This window comes from Cydia splendana, chromosome 27 (genome assembly GCF_910591565.1).
Source record: "Cydia splendana chromosome 27, ilCydSple1.2, whole genome shotgun sequence".
Lineage (NCBI taxonomy): Eukaryota > Metazoa > Arthropoda > Insecta > Lepidoptera > Tortricidae > Cydia > Cydia splendana.
Genome location: NC_085986.1, coordinates 1,618,363 through 1,637,976, shown reverse-complemented (window position 1 = coordinate 1,637,976; position 19,614 = coordinate 1,618,363). Strand labels below are relative to the sequence as shown.

The 19,614-nt window shown below is 42.9% G+C and overlaps 1 protein-coding gene across 1 annotated transcript; it reads right to left on the bottom strand.

The window, feature by feature from the left end:
• Positions 1-232: 232 nt before the first annotated feature.
• Positions 233-15,683, bottom strand: LOC134803664 (fatty acyl-CoA reductase 1-like). Its single transcript, XM_063776452.1, has 13 exons — positions 15,592-15,683; positions 15,299-15,465; positions 14,329-14,419; positions 11,742-11,887; positions 10,658-10,767; positions 10,089-10,160; positions 9,011-9,131; positions 6,261-6,383; positions 5,227-5,346; positions 4,280-4,431; positions 3,867-4,085; positions 1,396-1,501; positions 233-344 (listed from the first exon to the last, which is right to left on the bottom strand). The coding sequence occupies exons 1-13, from the start codon at positions 15,613-15,615 to the stop codon at positions 233-235; spliced, it is 1,563 nt and encodes a 520-aa protein (XP_063632522.1). The 5' UTR covers positions 15,616-15,683.
• Between the last annotated feature and the right edge of the window lie 3,931 nt (positions 15,684-19,614).

The window sequence follows — 19,614 nt, the reverse complement described above, 5'->3', positions numbered from 1 at the left end:
GTACCTACGCTACCGCTACGTACAAATCATGTACAAATTGCCATACATTTGACGTGAAGAAAATTACAGCCAACGCGTCTCCAATTACCATCTTAAAGCCTGGGATGGAGCAAACTCGGATTACACGCATTTAGAATTAGGACGTAATGAAGGTATTAAATTTTTAGCTTGCTGGGAATTAATTCTTCGAAAAAATCTAATTTGATTGGTCTAATAGTATGACAAGTCGAGATTATGCGGAGATGGCTTCAGGGACGGCGGTTGGGGTGGAAGAGAACCCGCTGATCCAGTACAGCAGCAGCGCCCAAAAACAAATGCGGAACAGCATGTCGACCCACCACATCCTGGAAAAACATGAAAATATAAATATTAAATATTATAGCGACATTCTTACACAAATTGCCTAAGTCCCACGGTAAGCTCAAGAAAGCTTGTATTGTAGGTACTCAGACAACGATATATATAATATACAAATACTTAAATACATAGAAAACATCAAATACTCGACTCAACTAAAACTGATCAGCACAACTTTGACAACGATAAATTAATATATGCTGGTTAAACAACTTCGTCAGAATGTCGGGCTTTACCCGACCTATTAGTGTCATCATCATCATCATCATATCAGCCAGAGGACGTCCACTGCTGGACATAGGCCTCCCCCAAAGAGTGCCACAATGACCGGTCTTGCGCCACCCGCATCCAGCGGACTCCTGCGACCTTAACCAGGTCGTCAGTCCACCTTGTGGGGGGTCTACCCACGCTGCGCCTTCCGGTACGTGGTCGCCACTCGAGAACCTTTCCTACCTAGAACCTATTAGTGTGCAGGGATGTAATATGAGCGCGCTCAGAATGTCTGCGCCATCTGACCTTCCAACCCAGTAAACTAGGCCTTATTGGGATTAGTCCGGTTTCCTCACGATGTTTTAGTTCACTGAAAACCAACTGATAAATAGAAAATTATATTTCGTACATAAGTTCCGAAAAACTTATTGGTACGAGCCGCGACCTCCGAATTGAAAGTCGCACGGTCTTACCGCTAGGCCATCAGCGCTTTATGTGCCTTAAAATAAATGAATTAATAGGTACCTACTTATACCGAGTTATACCTCAATCCAAGTTCAACCAACTGAAATAGTAGTGGAGTTAAAAATAAGCAAATAATAATATGTTTAATATGTATCTTTATGTGTTGTCTGTCGTGGCATCACCGAATGGGCCCTACGGAAGACCAGCGCTGGATCTATAGCATTATGCTGAGTTGGGTCCATTTCGTGATGCACACTTATTGATATCTTCTTTCCTTGCTGTTGTCTGTACATGTTCGTACATGTTCTGTGATCGTCACGAATAAAAATCTTTTATCTTATCTAAATGTTAGAGCCAACATACACTTTCATATGTCTCTTGGCGGCTGGGATGGTGTCATCTGTCTCCTTGAGGATGTAGCGACGAGCTGCTAAGATGCAGTCTTCGAAGTAACGCTTGATATCTAAACCTGTGCGAACAAGGAAGATAATTTAATATATTTTATTAAGAATAGAAAAGAATGTCAATGTGGCTAATTCCGTCATAGGGGCTATTCCGTCCACGAGCGTAATTTCTTTGATTTTCAATCGTAGGAATCCATTTGCTCTTGTTTGCTGAAACTTGAAAGTCATATAACGTAAGAGGCTCCAGTGTCCGACACAGCTCCAATAATCGACATTTTCAATCATAATGTTATAGCAATAAAGTTGACAGCAACGTGTCGAATATTGGGTCTTAACATGTCGATTATTGGGGTGTTTCAGTACGCTACTTACTTAGAGCATTTAATAACGGGAGTCGCCTTTAAGAGCTTACCCCTCTGCCAAAAACCTTGCACAATTGTGCAATATTTTGTATGGACTGACGTTTACCTGACATGGCTATTTGTTAGTGTCCGACCGAAGGTTCGGTTTCGGTTTCGGTTTCGGCCAGTTTCGGCCAAAAAATCATGTTTCGGCTGAAGTTTCGGTTTCGGCCAAAAAACGGCCGAACCTTTCGGCCGGGCCGAAACTTACGAAATGGTACTTCGGACAAAGACCAAAAGTTGGGGAATAAGTAGGACAACAATATTAATACATACCTAGTATCTACATATACTGATTCATGTATAGGTACAGAAATTAATTGGTTTATTATAAAACACAATTCCACTAATGAGAGCGCCACTGGACGGTCCACGCTGTCTTAAGAGGCTGTCAATACCTATAACGCGCACACTGTCTAATTGTATCGGAGTGAATGAGATAGCACTGTCGCACGTAGCCGTTGGCCGAGTATCAGCTCGGCCCGAGTCGAACGATGTCTTTTTCGCTCATATTCACTCACTTATTCAGTCATTTTTCTATCTACCTCTAATGGCAAATTTTAAGCGAGGCTACGCTCAACTTGGGCCGCAAAGTTGATTTTCTCAATAGTTAATATTTTGCGAAGCTGAACAGCTGACTATTGATTAAAACGAAGAAAAAACCCTTAAAAGTGTCCCCAGTACAGTTTTTCACACGAATGCTCGACCTTAGAGCCTCACTTTTTACCTCAATTTACCATTGGTTTGTGTTCCACATGTCTTCTACTTCAGCTTAGCCTCCGGTCTCGCTTTTTAATACAATGGATAATGGTTGAAGTCTGTGCTTAACTACTTATCCTGAAGCCTGAAGCACGGCTTTGACTTCGCATGAAAGTTCGCCTCACTGGGGCACTTCGGACTTTTAGGCCCAGGTGAAGATCGGTACCCGGCCTTGCGATATTGTTAACAAAAAATTTCGCGCTCGCTGCGCTCGCGTTTTTGGTTGACCCTGTATCTACATGTTAGCTTGACTGGTGAATGAATAGAGTTAGACCAAGAAAATTCTGCAATGATTTCGATAGCATACGCAGTGCTACTAGTGCAAATGTTATTTATACGTCATAATTTCATAGAAGTTTTGACGTTTAAAGTAACACTTGCACTGCATGTGATATCAAAATCGTTGCAGAATTATCTTGGTCTAACTCTAGTAATTTTCTTAAAAAACTGCTTAAGTAACATCAATTTCAAAGACATTGGGTGTTGACAGCCCCATAATATGTGTGTAAAAGCGGTTTTATGACATTTTTTCAACGATTTTAACAAGTCTACAAAAGTTTCGGTTTCGGTTTCGGTTTCGGCCGAAACTAGAGCCAAAGCCGAACATTCGGTTTCGGTTTCGGCAAAAAAACATGTTTCGGTCGGACACTACTATTTGTATGTTACGTACAAATCATGTAGAAATAGCCATAAATTTGACGTGCCCTTCCCCTGCAAAAATCGGCAGACTGTTTTATACAGAACATGACAGCCAAGGCGTCTCCAGTTACGACCGACCGCTTAGAGTCAGACCAAGAATAGTCCGCAGCGGATTTGATAGCCCACCCAGTGCAAGTGTTATTTTAAACGTCAAACTTCTATGAAATTATGACGTATAAAAGACACTTGCACTGCGTGGGCTATCAAATCCGCTGCAGACTTTTTATGGACCGACTCTAAATGAGTTCTCGCCTGCGCAGTACGGGGGCGACGGGGTAGGACGACGTGCGGGTGGCGGGGAAGGTGCGGGCGGCACGACGGGGTAGGACGACGTCCGGGTGGCGGGGAAGGTGCGGGCGGCACGACGGGGTAGGACGACGTGCGGGTGGCGGGGAAGGTGCGGGCGGCACGACGGGGTAGGACGACGTGCGGGTGGCGGGGAAGGTGCGGGCGGCTCGACGCGGTAGGACGATGTGCGGGTGGCGGGGAAGGTGCGGGCGGCACGACGGGGTAGGACGACATGCGGGTGGCGGGGAAGGTGCGGGCGGCACGACGGGGTAGGACGGCGTGCGGGTGGCGGGGAAGGTGCGGGCGGCACGACGGGGTAGGACGACGTGCGGGTGGCGGGGAAGGTGCGGGCGGCTCGACGCGATAGGACGACGTGCGGGTGGCGGGGAAGGTGCGGGCGGCACGACGGGGTAGGACGACGTGCGGGTGGCGGGGAAGGTGCGGGCGGCAGGCGTAGGGCGCCCGCACCTTCCCCGCCACCCGCACGTCGTCCTACGCCGTACTGCGCAGGCGAGGACTCATTTAAGCGGTCGGTCTATAAATGCTCTAAGGGTCGGTTGCACGAAACTGTTCGTATCGTTAAAGAGTTCGCTAAATTTTCATGAATGGAAAGTTTCATAGTAAAGCGCCGGGGGGCGCCGGCTGACGTTGATCAGTCTGTGAAATGTGGTTGGTGCAACTGGCCAGGCTACTTACCACTGGCATCTACTTTGTACTCTAGCCTTTCCCGTGGGTTCAGATCGTTTCTGTACTGCTGACCGATGTCTGAATGGAAGTCCCACTGGTTGTTGGTGTAGAATTCGAAGACCTCGAAGCCTTTAGTCACGCGACGCTGAACCCGGCACAGGCTGTGGATTAAATCAATTAATTAAGTCATAACCTTCTTAGCCCCACTGTAATTTTAAAAGAACATGTTCAAAACGGATTTTAAACTCTTGTAGAATTAAAGAAACTTTTCATGAAGTCCAAAGGGAGGGGGGAATTCAAGGGGTTACAAGAATAATAAAAAGTAAGTGAGCAATTGGACTTGATTCAAAAAGATTTTCCACTAATAAAACGGCCTTCGTTTTCTTGCGGGCCAGATTGTATGGGTTTTGGCTTAGAGGGCCTTTTTGATACAGGGCGTTTTAAAATTTTCCTTTCCCTTGTTTTACATAATTGGCAGTGTCAACGAGCCCTCTCCTATAATTTTTTAGCCTGCCACACAAAAGACGGGTGATATAATGGAAAAATCCTTATATAGATGAAAGCCACATATATTTCAAATGTACGTAGGTATGACGTAGGTAATTACACAGGTTAAAAGCGCTGGTGGCCTAGCGGTAAGAGCGTGCGACTTTCAATCCGGAGGTCGCGGGTTCACACCCCGGCTCGTACCAATGAGTTTTTCGGAACTTATGTACGACATATCATTTGATATTTTACCAGTCGCTATTCGGTGAACGAAAACATCGTGAGGAAACCAGACTAATCCCAATAAGGCCTAGATTACCTTCTGGGTTGGAAGGTCAGATAGCAGTCGCTTCGTAAAAACTAGTGCCTACGCTGATTCTGGGGATTAGTTGTCAAGCGGATCTCAGGGTCCCATGAGCCGTGGCAAAATGCCAGGACAACGCGAGGAAGATGATGATGTAGGTACTTACACAGGTTCGTAGCGGAGACACCAAAGCAAGCAGTCGACCAAGATGGCGGGCAGCCAGTGGAACAGCAGCACACAAATGTTGTGGTACAGACGGGAGTGCTTCATCGATCCGCCGGGATACCTGATTGAAATAAATTTCATTTCAACAGTATAGGTACAGTCTCTCTCTCTGGTCGGTCCTTCATTACTGAGGATCGTGGTCACTGGAACCCCTCAAATAAACAATCTGTCTCCATCGGTTGCGATCCAAAGTAGCCCTCACTACTTGATGTAGCTTGGAAGAGGCGATGGCTTCCTTTATTTGGTCAGACCAACGTGTTGGCGATCGGCCTCGTGTTCTCTTGGCTTCGGTATGACAATGACCAATTTTTCCAGATTGCTATCCTCTCTTCGCATGATGTGACCGAAATATGACAGTATGCGTTGCAGACATATGGTGGACAGCCGAGTCTTGAGAGAATAGACACATTTGTGCGTTTTGCCGTCCACGGTATTCGTAGCATTTGCCTCCAGCACCACATTTCGAACGCAGGCATAGGTACAGTAGGACCTCGATTATCTGAACTGAGACCGAGACTACAGGATGACTCACGCGGGGCGTGCCCGGGCCGAGGCGTCCGACATGTCCTTTTCTATGACGGCTGTCGGTGATCAAGGGTGCTTTCCATAGAATACTAAGCGCCGGAAGCTCCGGCCCTGCCCCGGCCCGGTTTAGCGTGAGTCATCCTTAGTTCGGATAATCATAATTGTGTGTCATAGATGTCGTAGATGTAGATATGTGAGACGAAGTTTCGCGAACTAGTCGTTTTAGCGCTATTAGCACCATCCCACTAAGCCGGGGTTAACCGGTTAAACCTGGAGTTACTGTAGGTACCAGTACAATTTGACACGGGGTTAACGGTTTAACGGGTTAACCCCGGGTAAGTGGGATGGTGCAAGTGGCCCTTAGCCTGATATGTCGCTAATACGTGTCGCTGGGTATTTGTCCCCAAGTGTAGGCTTTGGAAGCGTCCATAGGCTGCTATGATCGCTTACCAGGCAACTCCGTTGAGCGGCACTCTGTTCAAGATGATTTCTCTGCCAGCTTCTATCATCTCCTCCCATGTGACTTTGACCTCCGCTGATGATGTTAAGTGGATGACTTTTATATGATGGACACTGAAAAAAGAGGTTAAATTATGTAGTAGTAAATCCACTTTTTAGGGTATCATAGTCACCTAGAAACCCTTTTAGCCATGTCCGTCTGTCTGTCCGTCTGTCCGAGGCTTTCTCTCGAGGTCTTTCGAGGCGAGATCGTTAGTACTAGAAAGTTGCAATTTGGCATGGATACATAAATCGTGCATTGCGATAGAACGGTAAAATAAAAACTATAAACATTTTTTTTAGGGGACCTCACATACAAAATGTTTTATTTTATGAAAACATCTTTAGCGGCGCTGTGCACTTTTTGTTATGGAGAAAAAATGTTAAACTCGCGACAGGTAAGATTCGTAAGACGTGACGTCACTTGTCCGTCACACGTGACCTGATAAAAACTGTTACAATGTCATTGAGTTTTTCTTTATTGATTTAAATGCCATCTAGTGAGTTTCCCTCTAACTGGTACTAATATAACTCGAGTACTAACAGTGATGTGCTTAGGGGTTTCAAGTAATGCGACGAAACAGCGCTAGATGGCGTTAACCTCAATTATACATAGTGATGCAGACATTCATTGAGTTTTCACTTCTGCCGGCACTTCCGGAGTGCAACCCGTTGTTTTTTTTTTTTTTTTACCCAATAGTGTGGGGTATCGTTGGATAGATCTTTCAAAGCGAAGAAGGGTCTCCAAACATTTGAAGGGTCCATTTATATGTGTCCTCCCCCTCTAACTTTTGATCCATGGGTCCAAAAAATATGAAAAAAATCGTGAAACTAAAGTTCAGTAAATAGGTACTTTCAACGAAAACTGCTACAGTTGAGCATGATCGGTCGTCGTTTTTGAGTTATTGCAAAAAATCTTCTCTTCTTAGTAAAAATTCACAGATTTCGTGCCTCACACGACTATCGAGCACATTGGAAATGAATCTACGGAATTCGAAAAAATATTGTCGCTGAGCGACGAGAAAGTCTGGATAAGGAAAAAGTTACAAAATAAAACTACAACGTTGAATGATAATTATTTTATTCTTAGACTAACACAAGTATCCTGGACATAACGCATGTGAACAAACAAATTGCAAAATTTCCACACGCGTATCCAAGTTTGAATAATTGTCGCCGTGGCGCATAAGTATAGGTACATATTTCATTTTTCGATTAATAAGCAGGATATATTAATGTTCAAAGTACAAGAAAATTATTACACGGCAAATCCGTAGTCAACTCGAGAAGTGGTGATCGGCAGCGGCCCATTTGCTGCAAGATATGAAATTTTCTTGACAGCAGTTTGACGCGACGAGAGATGACCATAACAGCGTTTGTCTATGTTGCATCCCTCTCCCTCTCCCTCTCCCTCTCCCTCTCCCTCTCCCTCTCCCTCTCCCTCTCCCTCTCCCTCTCCCACTCCCTCTCCCTCTCCCTCTCCCTCTCCCTCTCCCTCTCCCTCTCCCTCTCCCTCTCCCTCTCCCTCTCCCTCTCCCTCTCCCTCTCCCTCTCCCTCTCCCTCTCCCTCTCCCTCTCCCTCTCCCTCTCCCTCTCCCTCTCCCTCTCCCTCTCCCTCTCCCTCTCCCTCTCCCTCTCCCTCTCCCTCTCCCTCTCCCTCTCCCTCTCCCTCTCCCTCTCCCTCTCCCTCTCCCTCTCCCTCTCCCTCTCCCTCTCCCTCTCCCTCTCCCTCTCCCTCTCCCTCTCCCTCTCCCTCTCCCTCTCCCTCTCCCTCTCCCTCTCCCTCTCCCTCTCCCTCTCCCTCTCCCTCTCCCTCTCCCTCTCCCTCTCCCTCTCCCTCTCCCTCTCCCTCTCCCTCTCCCTCTCCCTCTCCCTCTCCCTCTCCCTACGCCCGTCTCAAACAGGATAGATAGAGTTAGACCAAGAAAAATCTGCAGCGATTTTGAAAGCCCACGCAGTGCAAGTGTTATTCTGCCGTCATAATCCCGATAATTCACAACAAACACCGATAACGATCTCTGCGAAACATGAAGTCATAAATGTCCTGTGAAAAATGTCGTTCTGACTTTTTGACTATTTTAAGGTTAAGCTACAGGGCAAACCCTTAACCCGATCGTCTTTGTTTTAGGCTCAAATTGTAGCTGACTAAATTGTCCAGAGCCGTTTTTCTCAAATTTTTGATATCATTCTTCGTTTCCAAATTATCGAGCACCAAAATCAAAAATTCGGAAAAAATTGAATTTTATTTTCACTATTTCGACCATAACTTTTTTTGTTTTTGACTTTCTCGAATAATTATTTTTGCACCTTACAGCTCTCGTGATTATGCGTCTTTTGAGCCTATTTTTTAATATCATATCTTCACAACTTTCCGAGATATAAGGGGATCGCACTTTTTCGTGAAATCGAACCGTATACTGGAGCGAACGAAAAGACATTTCCAATGTCAAAAGACATACAAAGCGCTGCAAAGGTACTCCCTCATGCTTGTAATGTACGTATGATACTTACTAATAGCCCCCGTTTGGCCTATTTTGACAGAATGGTAACTACGAAACCCTACACTGAGAATGGCCCGACATGCTCTTGGCCGATTTTTTTAATGATAATGATTGACAACCTCCTATCCTAGTAGATAGTGACCCTGCCTACAAACCAGGAGGTCCCGGGTTCGAGACCTGGTAAGTTTATTTGTGGCTCACCCCTGCTCGATGAACACCCAGCACCAAATCATGATGCCGTTGATGAAAACGTCGACAGGCAGATAATCAGCGTAGCTGTTACTCTTGCAGTACATAGTCCTGATGACGCCCTTGCCGGCCCCTGGAAATATACTTGGTCAAGCAAATCTTGTCTGTAGAAAAGGGCAGCAAATTTGAAAAATCTCGGGTTAGTAACACTACGTTTGAATGTACGTCGCGTGTCATTTATATATTATCTGTGAAATTGTTTTGTTTACATTTCATCGTTGTTCGATGTATGTACATCAAAAAGTAAGAGTATAGGACCTACTTAAGTATTGTACTTTGCTGTTGGTTCGTTTCCTATGGATACCATACTTTAGTTTGCTTTACATTGCTACTGACATATCCTGCTTGACAGACTATACGTCTCAGCGTAGCCAAAAATTCGTTGATGTTATGTAAAAGATGTATTGACAAAGTCTAACTAAAGGCGTTATCCATAAACGTCAGTAATTTTCCTCGCGTTATCCCGGCATTTTGCCACGGCTCATGGGAGCCTGGGGTCCGCTTGACAACAAACCCCGAGAATTGGCGAAGCGACTGCCATCTGACGTTCTAACCCAGAGGGTAAACTAGGCTTTATTGGGATTAGTCCGGTTTCCTCACGATGTTTTCCTTCACCGAAAAGCGACTAGTAAATATCAAATGATATTTCGTACATAAGTTCCGAAAAACTGATTAGTACGAGCGAGGGTTTGAACCCGCGACCTCCGGATTGATAATCCATAAACGTCAGTCAAAACGAATAAGCCGTTGATTATCGTTTGTCCATAAAGAAGGCTTTTCGGAAAGACTATCTTTCTTCATCTTCTTCTACCTCTAGCGTTATCCCGGCCTTTGCCAGGGTCCGCTTTCCTACTTGCTTTCCTCCACTTTGCGCTATCCTGGGCATCGTCTCGTGTGAGCCCGTTCACGCTCATATCTGTTTTCACGACGTCTAGCCATCGTTTTTTTGGCTCTGATGAGACAGTTGTATTTTATCCTCGCTTTGGAGGATATGAACTTTTATTTTCTATTTGGAACTTAAGAAGCTTACCGATAAGCAGTCCCGTAGGTCCATTTATGTTGTCTGTCCAGCCCGGGAGTGGCTCTTGGTAAATAGGGATAACTGAAACATATTGAGAATGTATGTACGAGTATTCATGTGAATTGACATAGCTTAACAATGTATAATGTAATGCTATTCGTTCCGTGCATGACTGTGGCGACGTCCTAGTGGGTGTAGGACAGAAGGACTGCAAGCCGACTGCAACTTGTATGGGAACTACACGCCGACGTTGCAGTTGGAGTGCAGTAGGCGTGCAGTTCCAATACAAATTGCAGTCGGGTTGCAGTCCGTCTGTATTGGCCCTTAAACTCACTGTCCGAGGAATAGGTTATCCCACAGAGACATAACCTGAACGACTAATTGTATTTCATTATTTCATGGTTATTGTACTACAAGTAGCGATCAAAGATTCCATCATTGTGGAATTTTTTGGGGGAGATGTTGGTATGTCTAGTATTGGACATTCTTCAGTAGAAGGTCATTATGGGGATCTTTAGAGGAGACGTATGTCTATTAGTGGTCATCTTTCTTAGGTATGAAATAAAGTAATGTTTTACCGATGGAGGGCCGCAGAATTCCAATCGGCATGATGTCTAGGGCTTCAACGACTAGAGCTTCGCCAAGTGCCTTCGTGAATGCGTAGGAGTTCGGTTGCTTCTTCAGTAAGCTGCAAAAATGAAAGGACCTAGATAACGTTCAGCATTCCAATAAACCGTTTATCGCCACGGGCACGGTGCTCTCCCAGGAGACGTCTGTGTTTGTGCAATGTCTCTGTCAGAATACTGTCATTCTTTTCGAACCAGATCTCCATATATATGGCTGTTGTGCTTCCTAATATCTTATACTCTTCTGAAACGTGGACCGTATACCGTTGTAACATTAGACCGATTCCACTTAAAATGCCTCCGCAAAATCAGCTGGTCTGATCGCGTGCGGAACACCGAAGTTTTGCGAAGAGTAAAGTGGGTGGGATTGAAGTTTATATTATGCGTCGACAGCTTCGCTGGGGCGGCCACGTTTCAACAGCAGCAACGGTAGCATCGTCCATCCACTCCGTCCATCCATTCCATAATTAGGGTTATTGTTAGGGTTTTATGGGGAGGGTAAGGCTAGAAGCTAGAAAATTCTAGATATTACAAGCAGTAACTACTCACAAAGTAACTATTAACTACTCATCGTCCATCCACTTTTTAATCTGGATGATCTTGTGAGGGTCTGCGAGGGGAGGGCACGGCTTTTCTTCTAGACATTTCCAGCAGTTGACTTACAAAGGCGTCACAGCAGCGACGGTAGCATCGTCCATCCACTCCATAATCTGGGTGATCTCGTGAGGGTTTTAGGGGGAGGGTAAGGCTATAGAAAAGTCTAGATATTTCTAGCAGTAGCTACTCACAAAGGCGTCACAGCAGCGACGGTAGCATCGTCCATCCACTCCATAATCTGGATGATCTCGTGAGGGTTTTAGAGGGAGGGTAAAGCTAGAAAAGTCTAGATATTTCTAGCAGTAGCTACTTACAAAGGCGTCACAGCAGCGACGGTAGCATCGTCCATCCACTCCATAATCTGGATTATCTTGTGAGGGTTTTAGGGGGACGGTAAGGCTATAGAAAAGTCTAGATATTTCTAGCAGTAGCTACTTACAAAGGCGTGACAGCAGCGGCGGTAGCATCGTCCATCCATTCCATGATCTGGATGATCTTGTGGGGGTTTGCGGGGGGAGAGTAAGGCTTCTCCTCTAGAAGCTTTTCGTGGGGATGGCAGTAGGCGGTCGAGATGTGGATAAACAGCTGTGGAAAGTGTGGTTTATTGATAAATTCTTAATCGTAAGGTGCATCCATACCGCAATTAACTTTTGTAACACTGTACAACACAGGGCTCGGAAACCGTTTTATTTTTCAAACCGGTTTCGTTCATTAACCCGGGAACGAAAATGATTACGTTTCCGTTTGCGGTTACCGGTTAAAGAACAGTTCTCTTGAGATACTGATTTATGCCAAATTCGCTCGCCTTCCGTTTTTGTGGAACGAAATTAACCGGTTAAATTGAAAATATCGAAGCGAGATAGAACGAGTAAGTATTGCTTTCTCTTTCACGAATGACAACGAATTTAATCGAGAGTCTCCGAAAGCCAAGAGTAACCGGTATTTTATCGTTCCCTGCGAACCATAAAATTCCGTTCCCTGTTCTTACCGGTTAGGAGCGAGAACGTAATTTTTTAGTTCGCGTTCCGTCAATTAACCGGTTTTTCAATTAACGAAATAATATCACGGTTTTGGAACGATATTAACAGGTATTTCTATACCGGTTCCGAGCCCTCTGGTACAACAGTAAGTAAATAGGTAAGTTACTTAATCTTACCGTTTTGCACAGTGCTGCCCTACAAAAGTTAACTGCGGCGTGGATGCAAGATAGAAGAGAGAGAAGAAAACCAAGAGCAAAATATACACAAAAAAAACAAAAAGCAAATGTTGTGTTGTGGTGTCTTATTGTCTTGAACTTGGCCGAGGACCGCGAAATCTGGCATCTACTCTACTGACAAGAGCCAGGGGGCCGATTTTTGAAATTCGACCGCTCGATTTCGTGCATTTCGTTCACTAATATCTCCGCTACTAGGCATTTAAATTCTACTAATAGAATTGAAAACGAGTGGTCAATACCACTCGATTCCAAATTTGTATCGCTCGTATTTCAAAAATTAGCATTTCGCCGTTTTCCACCGATTTTCGAGTGACGAAATCGAGCGATCGAATTTCAAAAATCGCCCCCCAGGCTCGTAAATATTGATAATCTTATGACGATGATAATTCTTTAAGTTCCCTCGATTCCTCATGGATCCCATCATTCTGATAATCGACTCGACTCGACTCGATCTTGACAAAAATGTGGCTTGAAAACTTAACTTGCTTAACAAACATAGGTAACGAAGCAGGGCCGTCTTAATCTATGCTGGGGCCCCTGGGCACACAAGAATTTGGGGCCCTTTTGGAAAGTAAAGAAAGCTAATTAAACTAACATTTTTGTACTACGATCTTCTATTTATTATGGGTAATCAAATTTAATATACTGTTACTGTCTGTTCTTAGGGGTCCCCTGAGAATGGGGGCCCTGGGCACGGGCCCCGTGTGCCCTTATGGTAAAGACGGTACTGTAACGAAGAGGACAAATCGCCAAACGTGAACTATGCGTCGTTGAAGAGTTCCGTTCTGATCGTCATCAGCAGTTCCACTTCAACAAATGTTACTTTTATGAATGTATATGCTTGATTTGTAAATATAAACACAAATATCACTATATGTATGCCCTTAAGATTTGAGGAGTTCCCTCGATTCCTCATGGATTCCATCATCAGAACTAGGTTTTAACAAAAACAGGACCAACCTGTATGCATACAATACATACAATCAAAAAAATAATTTTCAAAATCGGTGCAGTAATGACGAAGATATGGAGTAACAAACATAAAAAAAAATTAAAAAACATACAACCGAATTGATAACCTCCTCCTTTTGAGATTTAGAAGTCGGTTAATAAAAGGATCTTTCCGCGTCGCTTTTTCAATAGGTACGTACTTGGTCGGTACAGGGTCGGTACTCACTGAACCTCATTTTTGTCCTGATACTATTATCATATTCCACCTCCGATGTCCGTTAACGCCATCATCAATGCACAAATAACTCACCAGAAGACGCTTGCACTGCTTCCCAAGCTCCAACACGAGTCTGTGTGCCACGCACGTGGAGCAACACCGCTTTTCAAATACCACACTCTTCTGCTAGAAGTCCGCGCTCACAACTGTTACTAGCAGCCGCGACACGAGCACCACGAACGAGCTGAAGTGCACATAAGCTGAAACACGTTCAGCTCGTAATGGGTCATTTTTGTCCCCATACCATCACCGTAATACTACCTACATGCGATGTCCGGTTACGCTACGCCATCATCAATGCACAAAGAGCTCACCAGAAGACGCTTGCACTGCTTCCCAAGCTACAATACGAGTCAGCCACGCGCGTTCAGCAAATCGAAAAGCGACTAGTAAATATCAAATGATATTTCGTACATAAGTTCCGAAAAACTCATTGGTACGAGCCGGGGTTTGAACCCGCGACCTCCAGATTGCAAGTCGCACGCTCTTACCGCTAGGCCAGCGCTTCGCTATATAGGTACCATTACCGTATATTTACCTAATGTCCATGTTTAGGCCATCATCAATGCATAAAGAGCTCACCAGAAGACGCTTGCACTGCTTCCCTAGTTCCAATACGAGTTTAGTTCCGCGTACGTTCAGTAACACCGCTCTTCTCAGTTCCACGTCGAATCTAGAACATGATCACTCATTTTGTTACTCATCTGGAGATCCAACAGCTATGACACTAACATAAAAATTATAGTAGATACAGGAAGCCAATTATAGGAACTCACAGGTAGTGACATAATACTAAACTAACAGGTACTGCTTATACTAATGTTACGCACTATCGCAACCACATAATGTGAACAAAGCTAGTACAAATTATATCTAATAAGGATAATTTGGATATTAATTAACTACATAGTAGGTACCTAACATTATGATGACTAAGATAAAAATATTAATAATACATAAGTAATAGGTCTTCAAGAAGGCGACAACACTCTCACTCAAAGGACTCGAAATATCTCTGCACTAGGTTACTCATTACAAACTATATTGATTAGAAATTATGGTAACGAAGTAATGATAAACCTTTATTTTCAGACAACTGGTGGTGGTCGTGGTGGTCTTGATAAGTATTTCAAAACTCCTCTTTTGCAAGAGAGACTTATGGTCAAAGTTATTGGGACTAGAACAAGGTCTGTTACTTTGCGGACTGGTATTGCTTTCTGACAGTAGCAGCAGCATATATGGGGCATTATCTATGAAAAGGGACCTTATTGTCGATGACGCTTACGCCGCACAGTCTCGCGTGACATTGCATTTATATCGGAGCATCGTTAATAATAGCGTAAGCGCCATCGACAATAAGATTCCTTTTCATAGATAACAAGTAACGACACATAATAATAATGTCTGTCTCCTCAATGGTTCTCTGGCAGCCATCAGGGCCATTTGCTATAAGTGTCACCTTATCTTATCTGGAAGGTATATGCCTCAAATCACGAACGAGGTCTGACATTTACCTACCAGAGGAGTGAGTACCTATTTCATGAGATAGTACCTGACAGTGGCAGCACCATGTATGATGATGTCAGCTTCTTCAATGATCTTCTGACGATCAGCCGGGCTAAGTCCAAGATCTGGCTCGATTGCGTCTCCAGCGATGAGTGTCATCTTTTCCAGGAGAGGCTCAATGCCGCCGCGCATTGTGCGTACTTTCTCAAACAACTAAGAGAATTAATTGTACACATTACGATGGGAAATTGTCATACTCCTACAGTCCGTTTGTTTATAGTACGTAAATTTGTTTTGACTTTGCACTTGACGTGCAAACATAGCGTAGTAAATACTAACGGGATCGTTGAGCGTGTCCTCCATGCGCTGGCGTGGCGTCTTGCCTTTCTTCTGCCGCACCAGCAGCAGAATCTGCTTGATGTCGGGACACTTCCTGGAAACACCAGCACATTCAACTAATTCTTATCAAGCAGATACAACACGTAACCAATACGTCAATACCAAGTCAATACCTAACTGAGCAGTACGTCTGCGAACGATAGGCCCCGTGCATGAACTATAGGGGGCAGCATAGGAGCCGTCAGATTTTTGGCGTGAGGTGTAAATGTGTCGTTTATGCTTCCGATGTCACAAGATGGCAGAACCTAATATGGGGTCTCTATTGGTTCCCATAAATTTTTTATTCCTATTTTTTCAGTCCATAACGTTTTCTATCATAATTTTTATTAGTCATATTGTCAATAGTCATAAATTTTAACAATATAAATTGCAGTTCCGATTTTTACAGGTCATTATTATTGTTAGTCATAAAATTTGTTACTCATAATATTCAAAGTCCAGAAGGTATACCATTACATAATGTTGAAGGCAATAAACTTGCTTACAATCATCGTTGTAAGGTCTTTTATCGCAGGTTATAATGATAAGTAGGGGTCTATTGCATTCCCTAAATTTTAAGTTCCGATTTTTTTAGACCATAACGTTTTCCATCATGATTATTATTATTCATATTGTCAATAGTTATAAAATTAAACAATACAAATTGCATGCTTGCCTACCTACCTGGGGATTATTTTTTATTTTGCTTACTGATTTCCCCTCCATTTCTTATTTTACATGACATGTAGTTTATTAAGCCATTTTGTCCCGCCAACGAGTCGACGGAGCCCCGCTTCGCGGGGCTCCTATTTCCGCTCTGAGGGACACAAGGTAACTAACGAACCTACCTGAGGAAACAGATTTTTTATTGTTTGGCTTACTGATTTCCCCGCCATTTCTTATTTTTCATGTAGCTTATTAAGCCAATTCGTCCCGCCAACGAGTCGACGGAGCCCCGCTTCGCGGGGCTCCTATTTCCGCTCTGAGGGACACAAGGTAACTAACAAACCTACCTGAGGAAACAGATTTTTTTATGTTTGGCTTACTGATTTCCCCGTCATTTCTTATTTTTCATGTAGCTTATTAAGCCATTTTGTCCCGCCAACGAGTCGACGGAGCCCCGCTTTGCGGAGCTCCTATTTCCGCTCTGAGGGACACAAGGTAACTAACAAACCTACCTGAGGAAACAGATTTCTTTTTTCTTTATATGACGGATGTTATTGATTTGGTTTCTTAGACGTAATTCACTTTAGTCAGATTGACATAGTCAGTTAGTTTGACATAATTATTGAAAGTCATAATGTTTAATATTATAGCTACTAAATATTAGAATATTAGAGGATATCATTTTCTGACTATCGAAATTCGAAACAGTAAGTTTATGGGAAACAAAGGGATGACATTGAAACGATATGATTAACGACCATTAGTCCGATAAAATATATGCCTTAAAATATTTCTGAATAATTATTGATATGCCTTTGAATGTTATTATACTCATCAATTTTATAACTTTTGTGATTATAGCGTTTAATATTATAGATGTTTAACATTAGAACTATGAAACGTTATACTTAACAAAAAATATGACTTTTGATGTTTATGTCCATAAATTATATGGATATCAATTTCTGACTATCGAAATTCGAAACAATAAGTTTATGGGAAACAAAGGGATCCCCCTAATATGCACAAGTTAACATACCGACGAGAACGGTAGATGGTAGCATTTGCTTTGGCAATGTAGGTACATGTGCACATATGTTTCCGATTCAGGCCACGAGATGGCACACCCTCCAATGCGCACGGTCCCTGTACCCTGTTTTAGAACTCCGGTGGCGTTAGGATAGACCATTCTTACGGAATATGTCGCTGTGCACCTCCCTGAGGTGTGTAAATACAAAGGAAGGGTTGAAAAGATTCGCAGGTCCGTTAACCAATCAAAAGGTTCACTTAATTTGCATGTTTCACGTCAAAAGTTGTAAATGAAGTAAAATCAATAATTTTACCTACCTACTACCACCTACCTTACGTGTTAATATTCTGTTTGAGAGTAAGAGCGACCCGCCCACTATTTACATACTTACATATTAAAATGATCATTAAAGTATCATTACTGCATTCTTAGTACAGTCGAGTTCATAAGTCACATTTTCACCTTATTGCAATGAATTAATGAATGAGGTGCTACTTAAGTCGTTTTTATATGAACTGAAATTAATGAAATGAAAATATTTATTTTCAGGCAACTATATTGGCCCATAGATAACCTTTACCTTTTTACCTTTGTTACTGGGAGTTAGGTACAGTCACGTGCAACAGGTTCTTATGGAGAGCCATCTTATTGGTAGAGACCAATAAGATCGTGTCAGATATTTTTGCGGCCTTCGTTGTGTAATATATTATTGCAGGTACGTACATGTAAAGCCAAGAGGTCATATATGACATCTAGAAACAATTAAATAAACAATACTTACACATATTTTTCTTGACATTTCTAACAGTCAAAACTGTTTAACTTAGTGTCATATTAAGTCAGTGCTTAGTGTCATGTATTTACTTATGTCGTCATGTTGTATCTCTTTTTTGTAATAGTAGCGCATGTAAACTGTGTGTAATTTATTTTTCACTTCTCATGCTCAAAAGTTCACCTTTATGTCGTGCGTAGACGACATAAAATCGCATTTTATGCTCTAGAGCATAAAGTAAAATCATCTATTACGACCCTTATTGACTCAGCAATAAAGTCCAAATTCTGCCATACAAACTGCCAGCCCTGCCGGCGCGCCCCCGACGGCGCTCTCCCGATCGGCGTGCCCCGCGCCTCCGACCGGCCCAAGAACAATTTTCTTTAGTCTTGAATAAATACGTTAAAATAACCTAAAATATTTGATTTTTTGTATATTTTCCTCGCAATCGAAGTGAAAAGCAGAGTGTACAACAAGGGCATAAATGTCCATTTTTACCCTCGTCTACTATTTTGATCTTCGCTTCGCTCAGACCAAAAAATTGCCTCGGGTAAAAATGGGTCACTTTATGCCCTTGTTGTACAATCTACTATTTTCTACTCGTCGACTGTAATTCTTGAATTAAGATTTCTTATACCAAACTGCAATTGGGTATTTTTAATGTATGGGCTCCCAACTCAACTATAATGAATTCATAATTTATTTGGGTCAATTTCTGAACACGAATTTTTTTCTGTCCGTGATGAAAATCGGGGGTTAGCATCAGATAATACTTACCATTTTTTTTTGACATAAAGAAGTCACACTTTCACACCGAGTTCCATATGAATTCACTGATTAATTGGTTTTTAGAGTACACTTAAAAATACATAAAGGCTCAAATTACTACTCCCGTGCCCTGTCCGGAATCTACTTTTGAGCATAATGAAAAATCCTACGAAAAATTGTACATTAGTATCACTAATTTAGTATCAAATACTTAAACTAGATGATATTTACTATCACTGAGCATATACACTATTAACTTCATTGTGGTAAATAGCTCGTGATCGATGTTTAAATTTTGTCCGAGCGCGCGAGTACAATTTCGTCGGCAAAACTCAAAGGGCTCTGACAGCCGACGTCTGTATTTGAACCGCCTCGTGTCCCGCCTCACCTGTACTGGCAGTATTCGGCTGTCTCTCAAAGCAAGCGGATGTACGTCAAGCCGCGGCGTGTTCGAGCAAATCGCGTAATTATTTCGGAATCCGGGTGGGCGACAATTTTTTTCTAATTTCGATGCCCCTTATAAATTTTATTTCCCACATAGCTTTTCAATAACAATTGTCATATTTAGGAGCCCTTTATGTATCTTTATGTTAGCGATAACATAACAGTTTGGTCAAACACGATTTAAATTTTTGGCGAATTTTTTTATTACGAATTCTAATTTCCGTGCCCTAATTCCCATGGAATATTTACCTAAAACAGCTGATTAAGTGGCACGGGAATTAGGAAGTATTGAATATATTGTCAA